General features: G+C 35.8%; 1 protein-coding gene across 9 annotated transcripts in view; it reads right to left on the bottom strand.

Annotated features, from left to right (window-relative positions):
- The window catches only part of CTBP1 (C-terminal binding protein 1), a 446,736-nt gene that overhangs the window by 17,530 nt on the left and 401,230 nt on the right, over positions 1-27,976 (bottom strand). For all 9 annotated transcript variants that reach the window (XM_074276716.1, XM_074276717.1, XM_074276722.1 and 6 more), the window contains 2 exons: positions 16,319-16,463; positions 13,910-14,116 (listed from right to left, as the gene is read on the bottom strand). In XM_074276716.1, the coding sequence (XP_074132817.1) occupies positions 13,910-14,116; positions 16,319-16,463 (352 nt within the window). The remainder of the gene's footprint in view (positions 1-13,909; positions 14,117-16,318; positions 16,464-27,976) is intronic.

The raw sequence follows: 27,976 nt of genomic DNA, 5'->3' as shown, positions 1-27,976 counted from the left end.
CTTCTGCAGTATCTCACCAAGGGTGAGGTGGATCCTAAGGATGGTGCTGGGCCTAGGATGGCCCATCTGGGTGACTTTACCTAACTAAGGTTCAGGTTCATCTTCTGTAAGTGAAGGTGAAAGTGATCCTAACTCCTAGGGTGATTTGCACAACAAATGACAACATGGGTTTGCACATCCTCAAGCACTAGATCAATGTTAACTGTTATTGAGCCTCTGTTTATTTTCCCTAGCCTGGCCACTTCTGCAATTGCTTTTGCTTTGCTCTCTGAAGTCAATCAGGGCAAGCTCTTCTTACACAGACCAATCAATGTTCAGATAAATGAAGGGTGCCCTCGGATTTTTCTTCAACTGCCCAGATCACTCTGGATACCTTAGTCCCTTCTTGGGATGACTAAGTCATCAAGAAACTTTAATTATGCTCAGAATATTTTATTTCAAGAAGCAAACCTAGAGTGTGAATAGTGTCGACCTTAGAGTCTATATAGATGGATCATTCCTATCTTGAGTACATCCCGGGCCTTGTGACATGGGCCCTACACTTAAGCTCTAGGACTCTTCATATTTCTTAAGACCATAAACTGAAGAAGAGATGCTCATCTGCACCAGCAGATGGAATTTTTAGCTTCCTGCATTGATGCCACCCACCCCTCATTTACAATAAGTGCAGAAAAGTACATAAAATCATTTTAGAATAATTTCCACACAAAAAGGTAAATGTTTTTTAAAAATCCAATATTTAAAGAGGCCATTTCCAAAGTTCTTGAAAACCGGCAAAAGTAGTGCTTGATCCCCAATGATGGCAGATTAGTGTACCAATCAAGGAGGTGGACTATATAATGTCCAATTCTATGTTATTATCTCCCTTTTTATTTACTCTCCTGCCTCCAGCTTTACAAAGGCTTTCTACCATGTATTCCATACACCAAGAGATAGATGATAAATCCCAAGTATTTCTTAAAAGCTTACGTAGCTAATTTCCCAAGTTGGCTACCATGTAACTCAAGAGAATGCTAATGGGTATGAAATACTACTAGGCAATGTAGGTCTCAAATTCTACTCACTTATACTATTAATCATTTCTTTTCTTACCATATGATTTTTGGGAAATTAAACAAGACTTCTGGCTTGCTGTCAGTTTTAATATCTATTCTAGCAGTCACCTGGTCAGCAAAATTTTTCTCAAATCTCATCTTCCAAAAGTTCACTATGGAAGTTTTGCTAATTTTTGTATTATTCCTGAAGTTTGTTCATTTCAGCTTCAGGGCTATTATTTATTACATTGCTTTCACTAGAAATTTCTTCATTTAATTTAACAAATATCATTATATCTTCTTAGTGATAACCTTAAGCCACAGAGTTGCAGAACTGGAAAGGGATTTTGGAAGCTACTGGTTAAATCCTAATCTAAGCCTCCTTTCTACCAACAAGGGCTCCTTGAGCCACCCAATGCCTTATCTGATGACCTCTGGTGGAGGGCAGCCCATTACTATAGTCACTTGTTCCTTATCAAGCTCAGACTCCACAGTTACCTCCCGCCAGAAGTCTTCCTTGACAAACTTATATTCCTAATATTCTCTCCCAAATTCCTTTACCACTTATGGATATAATCTAAGTCATTGTTGTCAAACTCAAATAGAAGTGAGGATCACTAAACTATAAAGATCCCCATGAGTCACATATTGACAGTTTTGAAATGTAATACTGTTTTATTTTTATTTCTTAATTTTCCCTCCAAGAAGTTGTGGGCCATGTGTCTGACATTGGTTCTAAGCTACTATTTGATGACCTTGCTAATACTGTTTATTGCTGGCACTGAGATGGGTAACTATGTACAGTACAAAGACTGATGACCAGAAGAAGCTGAGTTCAAATCTTGTCTCATTAGTGATGTAACTTTAGATAACTCACTATATGGCCTCAATTTTCTTATCCTTAAAATAATGTAGATAATATCCTCTGCCTCAGTGTTGAGAATCCAACAAGATTGTGGGGGATGGGTGTGGGATTGTGGCTTTACAAATCTTTCAGCATTATATAAAAATATTAGCTATTATATTTCTTTGTTTCCTATACATATATTGTACTTCCACAATAGAAGTAGAAATGTAGCTTCCTTATCAAAAAACAATAGGACTGATCTAAGATCTAACACGACTTTTTTTTTTTTTAAATAAGGTATTTTATTTTTCCAAATACATGCAAAGATAGTTTTCAATATTCATCTTTGAAAACTTTGTGTTCCAAATTTTTCTCCTTTCCCCCCACCCCTCCAGGATAGCAAACAATCCAATACAGGTTAAATGTGTGCAATTCTTCTAACCATATTTCCATATTCATCATGCTGTGCAAGAAAAATCAGATCAAAAAGAAAAAAAAAAAACAACAAAGAAAAACAGAAACCTGCAAACACACAATAACAAAAAGGTGAAAATACTATGCTTTTCACATTTAGAGTCTCCATAGTCTCTATTTGGATGTAGATGGCACATTCCAACACAAATCCATTAGAATTGCCCTTAAGATAACTTCTAAGGGAAATATAAGATGTTTCTTCCAACTCTAAATCTATGATCCTATACTCTTATGCCTCAAAGGTAGAGAGATATAGTCTGCTGCTGCTCTGTTACTCACAGGACAAAACAGCTCACAGCAGGTGCCTAATAAATAACTGCTGAGTGAATAAACAGAAATGGAATATTTCCAGGGGTTGAGGCTAGGGCTGTGCCTAAAGAAGAAAGGAAGGAATAATGCAGAAAACATTTTTAGTGGCATGGCCTTTGCTTTGAAAAATGGGCCTTGATCCAACATTGTAGACATAGAAAATAGAGGGGGGAAAAATACAACTTTGTAGATGATAATTACAACATTGCATTCATTTAATTGGTACTTGCATTTCCCTAGATTTATAACAGAAAAAAAATTATCCTATTCTGTTTACTTCATTCTCTTCAACCACTTGTTAGAATCTTGAAAGGGACAGCAAGCAAGCCAAGCAAGCTTTGATACACACACACACACACACACACACATACACACACACACACACACACACTCTCACATATATGTATATATGCACAATTCTGCTTCTTCTGCTCAACCTCCTCTGTCTAGACCACCACTGTAGAATACAGCTTGGTACAATCAAAGAGTTAATGGTGTGACTTTGCCCACTTATCCCTGTGGCTCCAATTAAAGAAAATTTATTAACTAGAAATGTTAATTGCTTACACCAAGCTGGACTATACCCATGATAATGCCATTTAAATCCCAGAGATGGCTTGGGATTTGGTGGATGACCTTGAAGGCTTTAATGTCTAACCAAACCCTAAGGATTTCATAGCACCTCCTCCAGCTGCCTTTATGGTCACTGAAACAAACTGGTTTCATCCACCCATTCCAACAGGAGAAGTCTTCACATGCATGGGGTAAACATCCTTCTAACTCACTGTCAGGTTGGAGGCCTATTGGTTATCTTTAATGTGCTTTAGTCCATCTGCCAAGACAATTTATGGGGAACAGTGTGGCAACTGTGCATGTTACAGCTTCTTGGAAACAGATGAGAGTTGGTGAATCAGGTAGACACCAAAGTTGGATTACAAGCTACATAGAGGGTTTAGCAAGCCCTCACACCAGAGGTACTAATCCTCCCTGAACATACATACATACATATATACAATCCATACATTACTGATGTGTAGGGATAATTCAAATATAAATCAGATCTGTTTTTCTCCTTTGGTCTAAAACAAGTACTGAATACAAATTTGCATAATTTAGACATAAATATGTAACTTTTCTTTTTAAAATTAGAAGATGTTTGTTGCCTTCAACTACATTATACACAAAAGGGCAAATAAAAATCAGCATGCTTCAGTAAGCAAACACAATGAAAAGGAAAAAGAAATGGGGAAATTTAAATAATTATGAAGAAAATTTTCACACACACACAGATCATTCATGTTTACTCAACTGGAAAAGAACTTAAATACATAAGTTTTAGTAATGGCTAAAGAAGTAGTTTTAAAATAGTGAAGCTTTTATAGGAAAGGATGTTGTCCAAATTATGTTAACTATTGCTCATGTAAATGAGGCATCCCTTATGGAAAGAAAACTCAACTGGAGTTCAAGTTAGAGAGAAGGGATTTTTAATATCTCTTCTGTCTTTTGTGGCTAAACTCCTTGAGAAGGCTGTCTATGTTAAATACTTCCACTTCCTTTGATCTCTTTAAATTCTGGCTTTCAGATTCATCGTTCAATTGAAACTACTTTTTTCAAAAAAAGGAAACTGCTGGAAAAAAAAAAAAAGAAAAGAAATTGCTTTCTTCAAAATAATCAATGATCTCTTATTTTCCAAATCTAATGGCCTTTTTTCAATCCTCATCCTTCTTAACCTCTAGATCACTCTCTTTTCCTTGAAGTTCTTTTCTCCCTAGGTTTTCAGGATATTACCCTTTCCTGGTTCTCCTATTATCTGATATCTCTTAAGTTTCCTTTATGGATCTCATCAACTCCTAGAGATTAAATTATCAACTCTATGCTGATGATCCTCAAAGCTATTTTATTAGCCCTGCCCTCTTTGTTGACTGACAAGTTTCACATCTTCAATTGCTTATTAACTTATTTAAACTAGAGGTTCAATCAATACCTTAAATTTAACATGCAAAAACTGAATTTGCACCAGCCCTGAAGTCAGGAGGGCCCAAGTTCAAATGTGGCCTCAGACACAACACTTTCTAGCTGTGTGACCCTGGGCAAGTCACTTAATCCCAATTACCTGGGGGAGGGGATGAAGGGGGGGAAAATCACCAAAAACTGAATTTGTTATCTTTCCTTTAAGAACAACAAACAAGCAAATACCTCCAACTTCTCCAAACTACCTGGTACAGGCTAGCCTCTCCTTATACATGGACTACAGTAATAACTAACTGTTTGGGATATGTGCCACAAGCCCCTCCCCTACTACAGTTCCCCTCTACTCAACTGCCAAAATTATTTTCCCAAAGCTCAGATCCTCTCATGCCATTCCCCTAACTTAACAAACTCAAGTGGTTCCCTATCAATTCCAGGACAAATATAAACTGTTATTCAAAGCCTTTCATGATCACATACTTTTTGATCCTGTGGTTATCAGCTTCTGTTGCTCCTTGAGCAAGATACTGCATCTCTCAATTAAGGGCATTTTCACTGGCTGTCTACCTACTCTCTTCATCTCTGCCTTTTGGCTTCCTTCAATGTTAGCTTACCAGCTAAAATCTTACCTTCTAGAGAAGTCTTTCTCAACACCTTAAATCTAGCGTCATCCCCCTGTTTAATGATTTCCCATTCTCTTGTATACAGATTGTATGTATACAGCTGTTTACATGTTGTTTTCCCTAAATAGACTGTGAATTTCTTCAGAACAAGAGCTTTCTTTTAACTTTGTGTTCCAGAGCTTATACAGTGCCTGGCACATAGAACATACTTAATGTTTATTAACTGACTGACAAGAGGGTGGGAAAATCCCTGATATCCCATCCTCTCCTCAATAGCTAACTGTTTTTCTGTAAAACAGGCTCTCTTATTCTTATCCTCTAATAGTCCTTCACTCTCTCTGCTATGTAAGCCCTCAATCCTCCTATTTCTGAGCCTGTCTAGGCCTCTTGGGGAAGTTATATAACATGATAATCTAACTGCTAACCAGGTGCCCAAAGCAACAGCTGTGCAGGTGCCACTGGGAAAATTCTCTCCCTCTTTCCTGCCCCCAACATACTTACATCCATTCCCCTCAGATCATCATGGCTTTGGCAGGTGCACTTGGAGGCATTAAATGTTTCAAGTCCTGCCTCCCTTCTTTTCTTTTCTGGATAGGGCAATGAGCTACACAGGATGAGCCAGCACAGATGGGTTGTAATCTTCACAAATGATCATTACAGTATCTCCTCCCAAACCCATCCCTCTTTCAAACTTCCCTATTACAGCTGAAGGTACCACAATTCTAGTCACATTGGTTCACAACTTTGGTATCTATCCCAAATCAGTGGCTAAATCATATCATTTCTACTTCTATACAATCTTTGGAATCTGGCTCTGGCTACTATCTAGTTTAGGTCCTCATGACTCCTTGCCTGGATTGCTGCAACAGCCTCCTAACTACTCTCCCTCCCTCATTTCTCCTTTCTGTGAATCATTTTCCACAAACTGCCCAAGTAATTGACTAGTCTGACCATGTTATTCCTCCATTCAACAAATCCTGCCCTTCCCCATTAACTCTAGCACTAAATATTGTTTCACCTTTAGCTCATTTTTTGGAATAAGTTTTATAATGTACCTGATTATTAATAATCTATGCATATAATTTGTAAATACTTAAATATATATATATATATATATATATATATATATATATATATATATATATATATACACACACATATACACATACATATATATATATATATATATATATATATGTATGTATGTATATATATATATATATGGTATATGCTCAAAAATTTTGACCAGTGAGGGACAGGATCAAAAAAGTTTAGAGACCACTGCTTTGAAGAACCATGAATGGGGCCTGACAGCAGCTACTGACTGCTTAAGAGCTACATGGAAAACCTGTGGTGTCAATTGGGGACTTGTGACCAACATGATTCTGACTCCTCATCCATTAGGAAAACTAGATATATTTTATCTAAAAGAAAAGATCTCTATAAACTCAAAGCTGCAGGCCAAACTTATTTGAGGTTCTACTGTTAGGAAGAAGCAGAAAATTACAGGAAAAAAGGAGCTTCTGTTGTGGGAAGTGGAGTGCTCTTGTGGGGTTGCAGAATGTGAAAGCTAGGAGGGCCTTTAGAGAAATCTAGATCAACCTTTGCTTTGTAAATGAGGAAACTGGCTCAAACAAGGTCAATGATTTTTCCATTGTTACAGAGTGAGGTAGGTAGTAGAAGAGTAGGTCTCTTTTACAATTCAATGTTTCTTTGATGTGCATATGTAGCCCAATTTCTGATTGCCCTTCTACCCTTTATATATTTGTAGTATAAGAATTAATGCTGGACCAGACAAGAAGGCAGGATGAATTCCTCACACTGCAACAGAGGTGTGAGGCCCCTTTAGTTTACTCTCTTTACACAGGTAGGAATACATGCTTTCATGATTTTCAACAACAACAATTGCAGGGAAACCAGATTTCCTTTTTAACCCTAATAAGAGTTGAAAATTTTAAACTGACCTGCTTATACTCAATTGTCCTAAATAAAACCTTACTGATTTTATTGTTTAAATGAACAAATTCTATACATTTCCAATATTGCTATCTAAAGTTTTAGAAATAATATTACATTTCTCAAAAAGGTTAAAAAATGAGGATTCTAAAGTTCAACATTTCATTGAGAAAAAAAAAAGATGAAGTTATTGATTAGAAAAATGCAAATTAAAACAACTCAGAAGTACAGCCTCACACCTATAAGACTGGCTAAGATGACAGGAAAGATAATGATAAACATTGGAGGGGATGTGGGAAAACTGGAACTCTAATGCATTCTTGGTGGAGTTGTGAAATGCTCCAACCATTCTGGAGAGCAAACTGGTATTATGCTCAAAGGGCTATAAAACGGTGCATAGTTACATCTTTGATCCAGCAGTTAAATATAGGGTGTTTATCCTAAAAAAGTCATAAAAGAGAGGAAAGGACCCACATAAGCAAAAATATTTGTAGCAGCCCTTTTTGTAGTGGCAAGAAACTGGAAACTGAATGGATGCCCATCAGGTGGAGAATGGCTGGATAAGTTTTGCTACATGAATGTTATAGAATATTATTGTTCTATAAGGAATGATGAGCAGGCTGATTTCACAAAAGCCTAGAAAGACTTATATGAACTGATGTTGAGTGAAGTGAGCAGAACCAAGAGAACACTGTACATAGTAAAAGCATGATCATGTGATGATCAACTATGATAGACTTAACTCTACTCAGCAATGCAGTGATCCAAGAAAATTCAATCAACTTGGGATAGAAAAAGCTATCTGCATTCAGAGAGAAAATTATGAAGACTGAATGCAGACAAAAATATACTATTTTCACCTTTTCTTTGTTGTTTATTTGCTTTTTTTCCTTCTCATGGTTTTTCCCTTTTGCTCTGATTTTTCTTTCACAACATGTAAATGATTATACATGTATATATAACCTATTCCAGGTAAGAGAGGGAAGGAGAGAAAAAAAAATGTAACTCAAAATCTTACAAAAATGAATGTAAAAAACTATTTTTATATATAATTGGAAAAAATAAAATGATACTATTGAAATAAAAAATAATAATACACATAAAACTAAAAAAAAGGAAAGACGAAGATGAATTAGAACTTATGCTTTTCTTCTGTTTAAGGATACCAAAATGAGTGCTAATTAATCATCTTTTTGTCATATATTTGGTTAAAATAATAATGGTTAAAATAAAGACTTACTTTGGACTTAAGTATGATCCTACTGCATTTTATGAATTTTTAAAAATTCCTTAATAAGTATTGAGAACTAATGTGTCCATCCCTATGTGGAAATTGTAAGGGACATGAAATTTAATGCCTGCCTCTTAGGAATTTACAATGTATTTGAGGAACCTCAATGTCTCATCCCACACTTGCCCTGGGAAAATAACAATAATAACAGCCAACATTTTCTAAAGCAAGAAAAACAAAACAATATAGTGAAATTAGTAGAAGCAAGAGAACACTGTATACTGCAACAACAAGACTATGTGATGATCAACCGTTATGGACATGACTCTTTTCAACAGTGAAGTGAATCAGGCCAATTCCAATAGACTTGTGATGGAGAGAGCCACTGCATCCAGAGAGAGAACTATGGGAACTCAGTATGGACCACAACATAGTATTTTCACCATTGCCGTTGTTTACTTGCTTTTTTTCCCTCCCTCTCTCATTTTTTTCTTTTTGATCTGATTTTTCTTATACAGTATGATAATTGTGGAAATATGTATAAGTAGAATTGCATATGTTCAATATGTATTGGATTACTTGCTCTCTAGAGGAAGGGATGGAAGAGAGGGAGGGAGAAAAACACAAGGCTTTTGCAAGGGTGAATGTTGAAAACTATCTCTGCATGTATTTTGAAAATAAAAAGATATTTTTTAAAAAAGTAAATTCCTAAGCATTATAGAGAACCAAATCCTCTTTGGCATTTAACATACAGCCATTTAGAAAGAGTTATATTTAAAAATATCCTCCAGATTTTCTTGTGTGTTGTTTAACCTGAGTTGGCTGCCTTACTTTCCTACCTGGCTACAAAGGTGACAGGTAGCAATGAAGGAAAAGGAATGAATTAAAAAAATATTTTGAAAGAATAATAAAAGAGATTTGGTAACATTGGATAGATAGGGCAAAGCTGAAGAATGATGACTACAAGGTTCCAGCTTTAGGACTGAAAGAAATCTGATGCTATTGCTCATAATGGCCAGGTGCAGGATTAGTTTTATAAGGAAGATAATGCATTTGGCTTTTAATATAGTGATTCTGAAGTAACAGAGAAAACAAGAATCATTAAAAGATTATTTGGAAGAGAAGTAACACTTGCAAACAAATCTGAGCATTACTTTACTTATGTCAAAGGGGGATTTTACTTTTGCCCTGAAGAAACCATGTATCCTGGCTAGATTTCCAACTACAACCAGCTTCATTAACTTCATTAACTCTTAGGGACTGCCCCATTTCTCTGGTATGTTAAAAGTAGTCAGCACTACTAACTCTTAGTTATGTTTTAATGGACCCAGTCTCTTGCTCTCTTGAATGTATTCTGATGAAGTCAAGGATCAGGAATTTAAAAAAAAAAAAAAAAAAAAAAAAAAAAGCAAATAAAACCAACCAATTGAATAATTCACTGAAAACACCTCTGATTTCAAGACTGGTACTTTTAAATATATATGCTACTACTCATTGGCACCATAGTTACCATTCTGTCTGAATCATCTTAGTGATGGCTAGAAACCAGCTTTGATCATAGAAGAAGAGACTATCTTATCTAGGTTTTGTCTGAAAAGGGAACCCTTTTGGTATGTAGCATACCAAACGAGTAGTCATTTAATCTTTACTTGACCCCATTTCCCTTCCTTCCTCCATATATTCTAAAGAAATCTATGCCAACTTTTAGGTAGTTCTAATTATATAAGGAAAATTTATCTTAAACCAAATATAAACTTTAAATTTATTTTTCCCTCCAACTTCTACCCATGGCTTCCAGTTTTGTCTTTTCAAGGCCAAGAAGAACAAATTCAATACAATTACTTTTCTCCCAATCTCCCACTTTAAAGAGAATATGTAAAGTATTTCAGGTGTTAGCAATGTCAGTCTCACCAACCCCGCCTCCCCCAAGCCAATTTTCAACACATAACAAGACTAGAGAAATATTTACTGAAAAAAAGAATAGATGGATGAATATAATCTTTGTTTATAGGATACTGTATAGTCAGAGAATCTGAGAAGCCTTATTACTACCGCTACTAGGTGACTCCAAGCACTGGGCCTAGAGTCAGGAAGACCTCACTAGGTGCTTAAGAAATGCTTGTTTTGGGGGCAGCTAGATGGCTCAGTGGATAGAGCATCAACCCTGAAGTCAGGAGGACTGAGTTCAAATCTGGCCTCAGACACATAATACTTTCTAAGTGTAGGACAGTGGACAAGTTACTTTACCCCAATGGCCTAGGGAAAAGATGTTTATTTTCTTCTCTGATCTATGGGCTATAGAATTTACCCAGATGGTGAATCAGTTCAATTAACCAATGGAGGTCAAGATCAGATAGGTTACCCCTATTTGATCAAACTCTCTAAGGAAGATGTTACTTAGGTAGTTATTTATTTAGATGTACTTATTTAGTACAATAGACAACATACATAGACCTTTGTCCACAAATGTCTCTGCTTACAGTAAAACTAAACTGAAGTCAAACTAATAAATATAGTTGCCCACAGCAAGTCAGCTAGTCATTTTTATCTGATGGACTAGCACTCTAGTGATAAATGAGATTAATGCAAATCTTGAACCATCCACTTCAAGTAAATTAACATCATTCTATAACCCCTATGTTGAATCTTAATCAAATGCACAATATTAAGGTCATTCACAAGGCTGTTTTCTCTTGCTTTGTGATAAGATTATCTTAATATATTCTCAAAAAGATCTGAGACTTACAATAGATTTTTAAGGTAGTCACTGTCTTGAATGAATTTCACTAGCAAAGTGTCCTTGACCATATTTTACATGTTTATTAATGCCTTGAAAATACTAATTAGCATGTATGTCATGGTAGTAAAGAGAGCTGAATTTAGTCATGACTGCAGAAGGAACAGAGGGAGGAGAGAGTATCCAGGAGAAGAGGATGATCAAGTGTCAAAGACTACAGAAAGGACAAAAAGGATGAAGAATGAGGAAAGGACATTAGAGTTGGTGATTTGAGAGACTGGTCTAATTTTGGAGAGAGCAGTTTCATTAGAGTGAAGCTGGAAGTCAGACTACATAGGATTTACAATTAAGTGAATGAATGGAAAGAAAGCAGAGATAATGATTACATGTCTTTCTCAAGGAGTTTAGCCACAAAAGGGAAGAAAAATATAGGACATCAGCTAATGAGCATAGTTGGGTCAAGTGAGTTTTTTTTTTTTTTTTAAAGGATGGAAAAAACATAGGTGTGTTTGTAGGAGGTTGAAGTGAGAGTCACAAGAGGTAAAATGGTCAAGTGAGATTACATAAAATTAAAAAGATTTTACACAAATAAAATCAATGTAACTAAAATTAGAAGAGAAATAAGAAACATCTTTATACCAAGTTTGATTTAAAAAAAAAATCTCATTCCTAAGACATATAAGGAACTGGGTCAGAAAAAGTCATATTCAATTTAAACAAAAGACATTCTAAATTGATAAATAATCAAAGGATATGAAGGCAGGTTTCAGGGGAAAAACCAAGCTATTAATAGTGCCATAGAAAAATGCTCTAATTTGCTAACAATTAAAGAAATGCAAATTAAAATGATTTTGACACATCACTTCACACCCATCATATTGGCAAAACTGACAATAAAAAAGGAAAATGGCAAATGATGGAGGTGAACTACTGGTAAAGTTGTAAACTGGTCTAGCCATTCTGAAAAAAATTAGAACTATGCCCCCAAAGCTATTAAACTTTGACCCAGTGATATAGCTATTAGGTTTATACTTCAAAGAAATTTTTTAAAAAGAGGATTAAAAAAAACTATAAATAAAAATATTTATAACAGCTCTGATTTTAAGTAATTAAAAAATTGTAAATTTGAGGGGTGAATGGCTGAACACATTATGGCATATGAATATAATGGAGTAATATCGTACTATAAGAAATGATGAAGAGGAAGGTTTTAGAAAAAGCTGAGAAGAATTGTATGAACTGATGAAAAGTGAATTGGTCACAAGCCAGAAAAACAATTTCTATAATAACAATAGTGTAAACACAAACAATTTTGTGAGACTTAGTAAATTCACTTCTCAGACCGAAGGGGGGAAAAAAAAAGTGGCTAATTAGGGAACTTGTTTTGCTTGATTATATACATTAATAAAAAGGTTTTGTTTTCTTAATGAGTAGGTAGAAAGGATGGGAATGAGAGAATTTGAAAGTGAACTAAAGCTGAATTTTTAAAAAGACTTAAGAGGAGGGATGATAAATGGGGCATTCTTCTACAGAAGAGAGGATTGGAGAGGATCAAAGTATGTGAGAAGAAATTTTATTTATCAAGAAGATGGGGTTACTTTTTTGAAAAAAGAGATAATGGAGGATATAATACAAGGAATAGAAGGTATTGAGTGACATGAGATGAAGAGAGGAAAGAGGACGTTTTTGGTGAATACCTTCAATTTTTTCAGTGAAGTCTAATGCTAGGTTCTCAATTGAGAGTAGGGAAAAGATATAACATGAGAGTTTGAGGAAACATGAAATGATTTGGAACAATAGATGTCAGTGGGATAGTGAAGCAATTAGGGAAATATAAAAGGACTGCTATGCTGTAGGGAAGACCCAACTGACATTAACATTATGTAATATTTGTTACAGGACAAATTGCAGCAGCTCCATGTGATTTTCTCCAACTGTTTAGCAGCCCATGAATAAGAATTAAAGGCAGTAGATGGTGGGAAAAACCCAAAGTTAGGTCTTATCACGGAATGATCAGTGACAGAGTTAAAGAAAAGGGACCTAAAGAGTTGAAATAATTCAGTAAAAGGTTAAAATAGAGAAGGAAAAAAGAATGCAGCCAGTGAATGGTTGCTTGCCTAGGAAAGAACTGAAGTATGGAGGGACTGCCGGTCATGGTGAGGATGGATACAGGATTAGAAATTCTAAGACTTAGAGGGAATGAACAAAGACAGATAATAAGAAAAAGGAATTTCAGATTTTGAATAAGGAAGGGAACACTTTGGGCCATCACCTCCAAGTGGCCAGATTAAGATCATGATAATTTCTGCATGTAGCTAAAGGGGAGGAGTAGATCATGGGAAGTAACCAGATAGGAAGTAGGAAAGTAGAGTGTTTGAAGGAGATTCTATACATGCTGAAGTCCCTTAGTATGAGAGCCAGACAGGGAAAGAGAGAAAGACTATGAGCCAATCACTGAGGAAGGAGAATGTCCGGAGGACTGGTAGAAAATAGCTACCAGAATCTTCAGTGAGTTATTAAAATTTAGATAGTCACAGAAGGAGAGTCTATAAGTGACAGTGAAGAGTCATTCTCTAGGTCTCTTTTCTTATTTAAAAAAGAGAGAGGATTAAACCAGACAATCTCTTAGGTCCTTTCCAACTCAAAATTCTCTAATCATGTAAGATTCTCAAGTTTGAAGAAATGATGAAAGTCAAAAGTAAAATAACTGGCAGTGCCATGTTACCACACCTAATCCAATAATGCCCAACGTCTCTCCCCGAATCCTGGCAGCTCCGGAAGCAACTTCCCGGATCTGTTCCACACTTTGGACTCTTGTGCCTTCTCGCAATGCCTGGTGGAGCCAGGTAGTTCGTCTATATAAGTTCAGGATGTGGCACATGGTAGAATCCGCAGTCTCTTCTACAGATGCAGCTGGTACATTGCATACAGCAATTCCTAACAAAGAGAAAAAGCAAGAGAAACACACACACACACACACACACACACACACACACACACACACACACACACACAAGAAATTATTTCTTTTTCTATTCTTTTTAACTTTTGATTTGAAATTAGGTTTCACAAATAAGTAATTCACTGTCAATTCTGAACTGATTTTGTTCCATAGCAACACAGATTTTTGGTCTGGACATCACCACAATCTAAGAGAAAAGGGCCAAACTTCGCATGCAGAAATACAGCCTTCACTCATCTTTTATATGCCTGTAAGAGCAGTAATATTCTTATGACTTGGCATTCTTCCTATGAGACAACATTACATTTTATGTGACTTTCAATCAGATGGAATTTAATCGACTTATCTGAGCCTCAACATGTAGCCAGTGGCACAGACGGGAAAACAGAATTCACTAATACTGAATGTTTCATGCCTCCTTAGTCCATCCCTCTCATGAAGTTTCATTCATAGTGTTATAAGCATATCCAGATTATATCAGATATGAAGAAAAAATTCAGTAAAGCACAGTTCCATCTAAAAGTCAATTTTTCTTCTTTCATTTGCTCATTTTAAATGATCTGACTCTTAAATGCCTCAGAAATATTAATAATTTATCAAATTAGCAGTGAAACAAATTCAGCAGCAAGTTTATATTATTGGGACTGTATTTCTGAGTTTTTTTTTTTTTTTTTTTTTTTTTTGCCAGTGATAAAATTTCAAATGACTGGGTATTCACTTTCATCATCAAAATTAACCAAAAACATTTAAAAATAAAGTTTGTATGCTCTTCTTGAAGCAGTCCCATTTCTTCCCTGCTTGTATTTGTAATGCTTCTCTATTATTTTGGTCCTGGGCCAAATATATGGCCAGGTTGCTGGTTGGGTCTGTCACATGTAGTGCCTACAATTATGTTTAAGTTGTTTGATTTCAAACAATCAAGAAAAGTCTCACTGTACAAATGCATACACCAAGAAACAACAAAGAGCTAAACTGGCCTTACCTTCTCTTCTCCACTGATTAATGACTGAATTGTTTCAAGGGTCTTTCTTTTCAAAGGACCTCAAAATACTTTACAAATATCCAGGAAGAAATACCTCACTCTCACCAATGTAAATAGTATCATTACAATGAACTACTAACTATGGTTTCAGCAAGTGATAATCAATTGAAAATTGACACTCATTTTAAAAAGATATTTATTTTTTAAATTTTGTCAAATCTGAGAGAATTTCTTTCATCATTTGAAAAAGGTTCTCCAAACTACATTTTTAATGTAGACAGGTTAGAGAAAAATCAGAATACACTTGAACACAGATAATATACATAGCGATCTTAGCACTTCAAATGGTTATTGCTGGCAAAAACTTGGGAGAAATGAACAAAAACTCATGCTTTTTTGTCACAGGGGTTCTCTGACAATTTTAAATTATTCTTAAAAAGTTAAACTCCAAAAGATGCCCGTTTACATCTGAAGAATAAAAAACTGCTCAAAGGTCCCTCTATTCTTCAGAATACAGAGAAATGTCTTTCTGAACAACTCCTTAGTCACCCTGGAGGGTATGCTTTTTTAAGTCTTCACTGAAAGAAGTTCCAGCAACTCTCCATGTGGATAACAACAAGAAAACCCAAAAGATTGTTTCCCCAAAAGGAAGTAATCTTCACAAATAGGGAAAATGATGTAAACTCTGACTAGAATGATTCCTCTATCCTAAAAAGTAAACACATATATCAGCAACCAATATAAGCAGATCATTTCAAGAAAGAAAAAAAAAAATCAGTGAAAATTATGTTTTTTAGCTTTGTTTTCTGAATCATTCCAAAGTAATGACTATTTTAAATTTTGGTAAACTAGAGCAGAGAATATAGAATACTATCAGCCATGGACCTAACATTCACTGTTCAGTTTTCCAATTTGAGTTTATATTCCATGCTGAAGATCATAATTGATCGTCAACAACACAGATATATTCATTTTATCATCTGGAGGGAGGACTGTACTGAAGTTTACACTGGAGGCAAAAGAAACTCTTTGATGTAAATAGACACATTTTATTTTCAAAATCAACAATTTTTATGGTGCTGATGACACTGGGAATACTGTGCTGGGATTGTGGTCTGTTTAAATATGCAAAACTCCCATACACATATTTTAAAATTATAAAGGTTTAAATAACAGCTTACTGCAATATTCCTACCTAAATCCCCAGCAGACTTGATGTCGATGTTATCAAAACCACTGCCAATTCGAACAATTATTCGAAGAGCTTTGAATTTCTCCAGATCTTCTCGTGTTAAAGTGATAGTATGATACATCAAGGCACCCACTGCTTCATTTAGTACCTAGAATCAAGGGTAGAAAAAAGTTCTGTAAATGCTAATTTTTGAACATTATCAAAAAGACTGCAAAATCATTGATGGGACAGGGAAAAAATCTGCTGGCTTAAAAGATTTGCATGAGTCCTACCCACATATATAAATAGTTGTCTCTGCTAATTTAAAATTTTTTTTTAACCTCTTCTTATAAGAGCATAATCCTATGTCCATGGGTAACATGCTCATGGTTCAGGAAGGCAGACTGCCATGAAAACCAAATGGAAGGGTTTGTCTGACTATCAGAAGTCTACAGCTTGATTTCTACTAGGCTCCTTCTCCTTGGCCATCCAATCCCATTTAGTTTCTTCATATTAGATCTTGTTATCCTTTTGATGACTGCCTTACTTGACAAAATCTGATTAAAAAAATTTTTTTTAACTGAAATCCTGAAAGATATAATTTTGGAAGTCACTCAGGGACTAGGAAATCATTTTTTAATGTTAATTTTTTTGACTTGTAAGTAAATGCCCTCATTTTATAGATGAGAAGGTAATTCTGATAGAGTGGAAGATTTACCTAAGGCCACACAGGCATGAAATAGCAAATCTAGAATGCATAGCCTTTAATTCTAAGTCCTGTTATAGTTGAAGCTGTAATATATTTAGCGCAGTGACCCAGAAAAAAGTTGGAGGCAGGGACAAAGAATAGTAAGCTTTTATCTACTATCTTTTTGCTCAGTTAACACAGGATTCTTATCAAGATGCCACGATCATATTTTCAACTTCCAAATATGTACCCTAATTGAACAGACACTGGGAAAAGATTCCTCAGTGTCTACTATAGACAATGAAGAATTTTTGAACACCTAGAAAACATTTTCAAATTAATTATCAGTACTTCCAACAATAAAACCACTCCCTACTTGTGAGAATTTTTTCATACTAGAGAATTTGTATTCTTGCAAAAGTTACAAAGAACCTCTAGTTGATGTCCTGCTCCTTTAGGACCTAGTTTCTTAAACTTAAAGACTTGGAGCTTTGTGGTCTCAACTCCATATAGTGTCTCCCAACTGAAAGTGGGGATGTAAAATTATAATTTATTGCCAGCAAATGTTTTATTTGCATACCTATTTTATATATTCATATATACTGGGGTCATACAAAAATTTCTTGGGGGAAAAGGAATTGCAAATGGAAAAAGTTTAAGAAGCCCTGTCTAGGATAAAACCAGGACATGTGTGCCTGCCCTAGGAGTACTGGCTAAAGACTAAACTCTTTCTCTCTCTGTCTTCTCTTTTTTTTTTGTTTTTTGCTGAGGCAATTGGGGCTAAATGACTTGCCCACAGTCACACAGCTAGGAAGTGTCAAGTGTCTGAGACCACATTTGAACACGGGTCCTCCTGACTTCAGAGCTGGTGCTCTATCCACTGCGCCACCTAGCTGCCCCTGACTGGACTGTTTTGTAAAGATGAGGAAAGGCCTGGAAACTGCTGTAGTCCCTAATTCCCTATCTCTCTTCTTATGAGCTATGCAAAGTTCAAACTCATCATGACCAGGATATATGGCAGGATCATGGAAAGGCATGAGGATGCTGGGTTTGTGCACTGTTTCAAAGTGCTGGCTCTGACAAGGAACTATTTGTGCATCTCCCACACTGAGGTAACAGAAGCCAAATCAATTCAGAGAATTTGTAAGTTGGACCCGGTTTATGGAGGAAGGTCCTCTGACCCAGGATGTGATCTGACAGCAAAAACTAGTCTTGCCTCCTTAGGCCACAAAGGAGAATATAGCCAAGAGAGGTTGAGTTACAATAAACAAAAGCCAAAGAAATCTATCAGGCCATCTTTTTAGCGAATTCCTAAAAGCAAGACCTCATCTTCTTGATAATTTACTCTGAATTTTCTTTTCTTCTTCTTTTTTTTAAATACAAAAGTGTTACTACTGACTGGCTTTGAGCAGTGTCTCAAGTAGTAGGAATGGCTCAAATGACTCATATACACAATTTCACACAACTCCCATTTATTGAATGGGAGTTCAATAGGAGTTGGGACTAGGGAGTCCCAATGGGAGTTCAATTGGGAGTAAGGGACAATCTAGGGGGCAATGGCTCACCCAGGGGATAGGACTCATGGATACAGTCCTTTGAGCTAAGAACAAAGTGGCCTTTTTGGACCCTAAGTGCCTAGTAAATTTGTGTGTTCAATTTTATTTGGCTCTCATCCTCTGCTTATCAAGAGGTCTTCCTGGAGCCTCCATACGGAGGACCCGCCTAGGTCAGGTAAACCTCCTTTTTCTTGTGGCTCAGCTCTTGATTCTCTAAATTCCTTTATCATTCCTTTGCTCAGGAATGTCCTCTTTGATCTGCCCCCTTTCAGTTTCCTTTATGTGGGATCTTCTCCTACCATCAAGTCAAAAAGCATTTACTATGTTTCAGGACCTCTAATGTTAGGCATTAGAAAGTAAATTCTGAGGGCAGGACCATTTTTTGCTTGTATTTGCATTATATTTGAGGCAATTAGGCAGCAAAAGGATTTGAAGTCAAGAAGACCTGAGTTTGAATCCTGACTCAGAACATTTACTAGTTATTTAGCAAATTATTTATCCTCTAATGTGTGCAAATTTCCTCAACTGTAAAGTGAGAATAGGATCAAATGAATTAATATATATAAAGCCCTCTGCAAACTTCAAAGCACTATATAAACGCTTGTGTGCAGTTAGGTGACACAGCAGATAGATGATGGCACGTTGGGCCTGGAGGCAGACACATTCCTCCTTCCTGAGTAAATGTGGCCTCAGACCCTTATAGCCATGTGACCCTGGGCAGGTCACTTCCCCATTTGCCTCAGCTTTCACATCTGTAAAATGAACTAGAAAAGGAAATGGGAAACCACTTTAGTGCCCTAAATGGGATCATAAAGAGTCAGATATTTCTGAAAAACAGCTGAACAACAATAATAAATGCTAGCTATGATAATGGTACCGAAGGCACAGAACAGGACTTGGCATATAGTAAGCACTTCATATACGTTTGTGGACTTGTCTGCCTGAACTTTATATTTTCTTTAAGCTAAGTTCAATGAAGGTGGCATTCTCTTTTTCTATTTCCTAATTTTGTTGATTTTCTGTGTAATGGTTCTGCATGAGATGAGTTAGAGAGATGATCGTCAAACTTGTTCCTTTTTGGCTCTAGAAGAATCTTTCAGTGAGGGATAAGAGATAAAGTAACATGTAGAACATAGAGCACTTGACAAGACACAATGCTGAATATGGTCTGAACTTAGTTAAAATGTAACTGGGAAATAATTTAATGCAATAAACATAAAATAATAAAATATATTACATTTCAAACTTAGTATATATAAGGATATGGTCCCTGTTCTGTCTGAGTTTGCCATCACTAATACAGAGGAAAGAGACAGATAGGTCTTAAGAATCAGTGGAATTCTACTTTATTCAACTTCAAGAAGTGAGAAGTTAAAGGTGGATGACCTACTTTTAAAGGGAGGCAAAACTAAGACCAAGGGGCACACATAGAAGCAAGGAGAAGGAAGAAAGAATGTCTAATATCTGCATTAGGATGGGGAAAAATAAAGTCCTCCAAAGAATCACTGTGGAGGATGCCAAAAATTACTAAACAATGAAAAAGATGTCAAGTGTAGAGAGGAATTTACCAAAGGAGAGAAGTACCATGAAGGTGGTAGAGTCATCAAGAGTTACTAATGCTATAATACTGTCAAACACCTCCCCTTTTCCTAGATTAGATTGAACTAAAAATGCTCTGCTCAACTGGGAACTTTAGGGATGAGTAACTACTTTACACTATGCTGATAAGATCAAAATGCAGCAGAATGAGTTTCTAAAGGTTAAAAGGTAGTTGTCTCAGGGAAGCCATTGGTAGACAATTCTCTAGTGAAAACATTTTCACAGGGGTTCTGCTTACTCTCTACCTAAACTCACAATTCAATATTTCTTCTCCGTCTCCAAGTTGAGACAATGATCTGTTAGCATCTATGCCATGGAAAAACACTACAGCAGAATTCTTATGCCTCTGACAATTGTGTCAAAATCTGACAGTGTTACTGGAGAATAATCTGGTTGGTTTTTTGCTTCTTCAAGTGTTTTCTGCTTGAAGGTACTATTCCATTTTTGTTGCAAAGTCAATTAACATTTTCTATCCCTGTCCCCAGCAATGATTAACAAAAAGAACATGAAATGCAACTGGTGAAAAACACCTTGACTTTTTCTATTAAGTAACCAAACTTAAAGTGAGGGACTTTAGAATGAAGCAGAACCTTTTAAAAATAAATTCCTAAGAGACACTAGAAATTCTAGCTAGTCCTAACCACTCTGGGGAAATAATTTTAATTCCTGGGAGATATTTAAAATTTCATAACTGATAGATGATGGCAGTAAACCACCTCTGATTGACCTATTTATATCAATAATAAAATTACTACAGTTTTCTGGCCCTCACTCAGAGCGCTGAAGAGCATTCCAATGTCCCAAAGTTTTTAAAAGCCTAAGAAAGCTTCAAGAAAAAGTGTTCCACTTATTTTACACAGTGCTGTCTGATCACTCTTCCTAATGTACAGCCATGATCACATCGTTCTCCTGCTTAGAAAATAAAGAAACCTAGTGATTGCCTCAGATTCTTTAGTCTAAAGCTCAAAGCTGGTTTTCCCCTAACTTTTTAGCTTGACTTATTACTCCTCTCTTTAATGCATTGCCCACTGAAATCAGTAACTACCATTTTACTATTATTACTGGAAAGAATTGATTGAGAACCTATTGATTAATTTACCATCCGGGAACTCTCCAACTGCTCTGCTATGGCCATTATTCTCATATGAGTGTGTTAGAAAGTAAATTCTTTACAGGCTAATTTCAGAAAAGTCTGGAAAGACTTACATGAACTAAGTAAATGAGCAGAACCAAGAGAACATTGTACACAATAACAGCAAAATTATGTGATGATTAATTGTGATGGCCTTGGCTTTTAGCAATGTGGTGATTCAAGACAATTCCAATAGACATGGGATGGAAAATGCCATTTGTATCCAAAGAGAAAACTATGGAGACTATATATGGATCAAAGCATAGCATTTTTACTCCTCAGGGTTTTCCCCTCCTCCTTTGGTCTGATTTTTCTGGTACATGACAAATATGAAAATGTTTTTAAAAAGTAAGTTATTTGAGAGCAAGGACAGTCTCATTATATATTATCTTCGGTGCACAAGCATAGCGCCTCAGACAGAGTAAACAAAAATAGATATGTTTTCTTTCATTGGTTTATTCATTCATTCATTTTACCTAATATTAGCCAATCCATACTGTTTATTAACTATCCACTAAATACTTCTCTAAATACTAAAACTAAAAAAACTATAAAATAAAAACTAAAAAAAAAAAAAACTAAAATACTTCTTCTAAATACTTCTAAAAACAAAGTTATCACTCTTTGCAAAAGATATTATGGTATACTGAGAGAATCAACTAAAAAGCTACTAGAAACAATTAACAAAATTGTAGGACACAAAATACATCCACATAAATCATCAGCATTTCCATATGTTACCAACAAAGTCCAGCAGCAAAAGATACAAAGAGAAATTCCATTAAAAATAACTGCAGATAACAAAATATTTGAGACTCTACCTGCCAAGACAAAGCCAGGAACTATATGAACACAATTATACAACACTTTAATTTAGTGTTATACATTTAGAAATCTAAACAATTGGAAGAATATCAAGTGTTTGTGGGTAGGCTGAGCTAATATAATAAAAAATGAAACTCTTATCTAAATCAATCTACTTATCTACAATCTACAATCAAACTGCCAAGAATTTACTTTACAGAGGTAGGAAAAATAATAACAAAATTCATTTGGAAGACAGTCATTGACTATAGTGGTCTAGTGTTTCACAAACCCAAAGACTCCAGATTCTGAGGGAAAAACTCACTTTGACAACATTTGCTGGGAAAATCAAAAAATAATACATCAGAAATCTAACATTCTATACCAAGATAAGGTGAAAAATAGGTTTATGATTCAGACATAAAGGGTGATACTATAAGCAAATTAGGAGAACAACAGATATAGTCTATCTCTCAGATATGTAAAGAAGGAAGGAATCTATTAGGTCTTTATCCCAAAGAGATCATAAAAAAGGGAAAAGGACACACTCATGCAAAAATGTTTTTGGCAGCTCTTTTTATAGTGGCAAGAAACTGGAAATAGAGTGAATGTCCATTAGTTGGAGAATAGCTGAATAAGTTGTGGTATATGAATGATATGGAATATTATTCTATAAAAAATGACCAGCAGGTTGGCTTCAGAAAGGTCTGAAGAGACTTATATGAACTGATGCTAATTGAAGTGAGTAGAACCAAGAGAACATTGCATATAGCAACAAGATTATGAGATGATCAATTCTGATATACATGGCTCTTTTCATCAATGAGATGATTCAAGCCAATTCCAATAGACTTATAATGGAGAGAGCCATCTGCACCCAGAGAGAGGACTGTGGGGACTAAATGTGGAACACAACATAACATTTTCAGCTATTTTGTTGTTTCTTTGCTTTTTTTTTCCCTCATTTTTTTCCTTTTTTGATCTGATTTTTCTTGTGCAGCATGATAAAGATAGAATATGTATAGAAGAACTGCATATGTTTAACATATACTGGATTACTAGCTATCTAGAAGGAGTGGGGAGAAGGGAGAAAAATTTGGAACACAGGATTTTGCAAGGGTGAATGGTAAAAACTATCTTTGCATATATTTTGAAAATAAAAAACCATAAAAAATAAATAAATGCTTCCCTTAACCTTTCACAACACCTTCAGTTAAAATTCAGTTCTTTCTTGAGTACATGTATGTACAAAACATATAAAACTGTGGTCATGAAGCCTTGTGTAGATGAGCTAAGCTTTGAAGGACACTAAGGATGCCAAGAAGCAGAGGTGAGAAGAGAATGCACATCAGACATGAGACATAGTTTATGCAAAGGCACAGAGAGAAGAAATGGAATATCATGTGTGAGGTACAGCAAGAAAGCCAGTTAGTTTAGACTGTAGAGTTTATGAAGGGGAGTGATGTAGACCAAGGTGAAAAGGTAAGTTGGAACCATGTTATAAAAGGCATTAACTGAATGGTAAACCAAAGAGTTTCTATTTGATCTTAAGAGAATCTTTGGAGATTTAGGAGGCGAATGACACAGTCAGAGTTGTACTTTAGAAATGACACCTTCTAGCTATATGGAAAATAGCCTAGAGAGGGGAAGACCTTAGAGGCAGTTGGGAGGTCACTGTAATAATCCAGGCAAGAGGAATAGAGCCTGAACCAGGGTATCAGCCATGTCTGGTTGTGGCAGTATGACTAGACATGAGGGTAAGAAATGGGGGGGATCTGAGGATAGCTCCCAGGTTGTGAACTGAAGTAAGTGGATAAAGGATACAATAAATGTTATTAAGTAAGAGGAATGAAGGCAGATACCAAGTGGAAAGAAGAAAGGAAAGACAAATAGGAGGGGAAATAAGAACAAATGGAAGGGGAAAGAACAAGAAAATGAACATGTAAGGAAGAAAGTTAAGAGAGGGAAGCACAATGGAACATGAATGAAGTTTTAGAGTCAGAATGAACTTTAAAAGATAAATGAGCAGAACCAGGAGATCATTATATACTTCAACAACTATATGAGGATGTATTCTGATGGAAGTGGATATCTTCAATATAGAGAAGAGCTAATCCAATTCCAATTGATCAATGATGGACAGGATCAGCTACACCCAGAGAAGAAACACTGGGAAGTGAGTGTGAACTGTTTGCACTTTTGTTTTTCTTCCCAGGTTATTTTTACCTTCTGAATCCAATTCTTCCTGTGCAACAAGAAATTTGGTTCTGCACATATATATTGTACCTAGGATACACTATAACATATTTAACATGTATAAAAGACTGCCTGCCATCTAGGGGAAGAGGTGGAGGGAGGGAAGGGAAAAGTCGGAACAGAAGTGAGTGCAAGCGATAATGTTGCAAAAAATTACCCAGGCATATGTTCTGTCAATAAAAAATTATAATAAAAAAAGAAAAATTATCTTCCCCAACACACACATACACACACACACACACACACACACACACACACACACACACACACACGAGATCACAAGATGTTCAGCTTTTTTTGTGTCTTGGACTCCTCTGGTAGGCTGGGGGATAATCACAGACCTGTTCTCTGAACAATGCTGTTAAATGCAAAAAATAATGATATCTATTCAATTGAAATAGTTATTAGATCCCAGATTAAGAATTCCTAATCCAGTCCAAGTCCTTCACTTAAAAAATGAGGAAGCTGAGATCCATCAAGATAATGAATTGCCCATGATAAGACAGGAGGTGACATACTGGGAGACATCAGAATCTAGCATTCTGACTTCAAATCCAAGGCCCTCTTGCCTCATGCTCTCTTTTAAACTTTATTTGGCAGTGAAATAAAGCCAGGCTACAGACAAGAGATGACAGAGTGAAGGTTTCAGACAAAAATAATTGTGATAAAGTGATATTACATTTAAAAATAGAGACAAGACTGGCCATGCCGAAAAATGAAATTATGAAAGCTGGTTGGAGATTCTTTTTTCTATCAACTGTTTCTGTTCAGTATTTTTAGCCGTGTCTGATTTCTGACCTCATCTGGGTTTTCTTGGCAAAAATACTGGAGCATTTCCTTCTCTAGCTCATTTTACAAATGGGGACACTGAGACAAATAGAACCCTATTCTTGAGTCAAGAGACTTGCCCAGGGTCATACAATTAGCAAGTATCTGAGGCTGCATTTCAATATGAGTCTTCCCAATTGTAGGTCCAGCACTCTATCCATTATATTACTCAGCATGTCACCCACTCCCTTCCTGCCACCACCTAGCTGCCCATTCTATCAATTATATAAGCATATGCTTGGTTTTAGAAAAATATTAGTGGTTTGGGCCAGATGAAAATTTTACTGTGACCAAATTATGAGCTCCCTGCTCCCACCTGGATGCAATTTTGAAAGCTGCCAGGAGATGGCACTAGGTCATATTTAAATTCCATAAAGACAATAATGAAACTGTTGATCATGCAGAGCAGGTCAGGTTTGAATGAAATACCTACTTTTTCTGCCTCCACAAGGTTTAAATTTTGCTTCTTAGACAAACATTTTTTTCTAAAGTGCTCCCAAATTTTCAGAAAATCTAGATCAAGCCAGGATCTCTGGAGACCTGACATTTGTGCAGGATCTTCAGTGTTTTGTGTTGGAAGGTTTACCATATTGAGCTTATTTTTTGAAACAATATCTAGGCAATGGGGATTATTTTTTTATATAAAGAAAAGAATTTTTTGACCAATGGGGTTCAGTGCTACAACAGTAATTTCTAGATCCCACTAATGAATGGAAATCTCTATTGTATTAAGTATCAAATGTTCAACCAAAGTAGAGATTTTTACTTACGCTGAGAAAACAACTTAGATTCTCTTACTCAGTGTGGAAAGTGCTAACAAAATACCTGCTTCATAAAGACTGCCATATGTAACTTATCAATTTTCAAAGAATTAGAATAAAATACCCTTAATACTTAAACTATCTTGAACATGATTTATTCTTTCTTTAATTGTGACTCATAGAAATATTATGGGGCTTGTCCCATTATGAATACCCATTATCCTTGCCTGTATCTGGTTAATAAAATCTAATTAAAAGTCTACTATAAAAAGGAAGAGAGATTTTTTTTTTTGCATTTTCAAATAGGCAATAAAAGATACAACTGCAATCCAAACTAAATATCAACAGTTAGAACTCTAATATTGAATGCAATGACTAATTAATATGGGCTAATATTAAATTATTATCTTATTGATAATGAAGATTATCCCATCCTCTTACTGTTTCATCAAGTCACTGCTCTTTAGCACTGGGCTAAGAGCCGGGGAATATAAAGATATATTGTATACTGTCAAATCTAGGAAAGGAAGAAAAAGGAAATTTTTATTAAACAGTATTGTTCCTTTGAGGTAGTACTATCTTAAGGCAAAGGGGAAAAAAAGTTATTTATAAAGAAATGTTTAGGTTATCTGTGGATTTTACCACTTTGTGTTCCCATTAGCATCAAATACTAAAACCATGGTACAACTAAGTTAGCATGCTTGTTCACAGGCTTGTTTCTGAAAAGGAATCAGTATGAATAACAAGCTTAAAAGAGCTTAAGATAGACAGATGTAATTTTATTCCACAAATATAAATTAGTATCAACCTTCATAAGATATAAACAACATGCTGAATTTCTAGTCTTTTCAAAACATGATCAGCCAAGCACTCTATTCAGGTTCAGGAGTCAGTTAAAAAATTTCTTTCTGAACAAATACTGTACTTTGGCCCTGAAACATGTGGGAAAATTTTTTCAGAACAAAGATATAATATTCATGATTAATTTCTGGTCCATGGATAATCATTCTACCTTCAATTTCTCAACTTCTCTGAGAAAACAGAGATTAGGAAATCAATGTCAGATGCAGGTCTTTCTTGGTTTTCCCTACAGAGTTGGGGTGGGGGCTTCTGCTTTGACTTCAGTGAGCCCATGACACCAACTGATGATAAGTCTTGGTTTACATCCAGTATAGTGGCTGACAGAAGATGTTATCTTATTTGATTCTCTCAAACTTTTGACTATAGAGCATGATAATAGTGTAGGAAGGGGCAACAGTAGCTTCCTTCTATATTGTCTGCCAAAATAAGCCATACAGGAGGGTTCTAAGCTGTTTTTGATAGCACAATGATTCTACAGCCTTAGAGCTGTGTTAAGTGTTGTCAATCAGACTTCAAGCAACTGCTAGAAAGAAAAGCATTTTGGGGTTGAGCACGGATTCAGGGAGTAACATTCTCTGCTAATATATTATCAAACTACCTTAGCAAAATATGTTTAATGCTTAAATCTATAGGGCTGAACTCCTGGGGGGGGGGGGTGTATTTAGCACATGACAAAAAATCCTAAGGACAAAGGGCCCCCTCTAATTGAAGCCCCAGAAAGCAGTGGGTTGGAGGACCAACCACATTATTAAAGGAGTTCTGAGGGAGTTAGCCTACATGGGTTATGTTAAGTGCCAGTTTTTTTGGTTGTTTTTATTTTTGCTTTATTTATTTATTTATTTTTGCCATATTGTGAGGTTTTGTTTACATAAACTTATTATCTTGCAAAACCACACTAGAGAGGGAGAAATGGCACTTAACTTACCCCTGATAGGCCAACTCCATGCTCCAGCAGTAGTGTCTCCCATTTCCCTCACTTCAGCATATTGCATTCTGGAGAGTCGGAACTGAAAATGGGCAATTTAGGGGAACCTGGAAAAAAACAACAACAGACATTTCACTAAGGTACTGGATGTATTTCATCTTCTCTTCTGCAGTTCTGGGAGGTTTTGTTTCATAATTTCTTAGTAGCTAAAATCCAATTAAAAGGAGGTAAAATGAAAGACAGCAATCTACTATTCTGGGAAGTAACCTAAT

Source organism: Sminthopsis crassicaudata, chromosome 6, assembly GCF_048593235.1.
Source record: "Sminthopsis crassicaudata isolate SCR6 chromosome 6, ASM4859323v1, whole genome shotgun sequence".
NCBI lineage: Eukaryota > Metazoa > Chordata > Mammalia > Dasyuromorphia > Dasyuridae > Sminthopsis > Sminthopsis crassicaudata.
The sequence above is the reverse complement of the archived record's forward strand: the minus strand, read 5'-3'. Positions and strand labels throughout refer to the sequence as shown.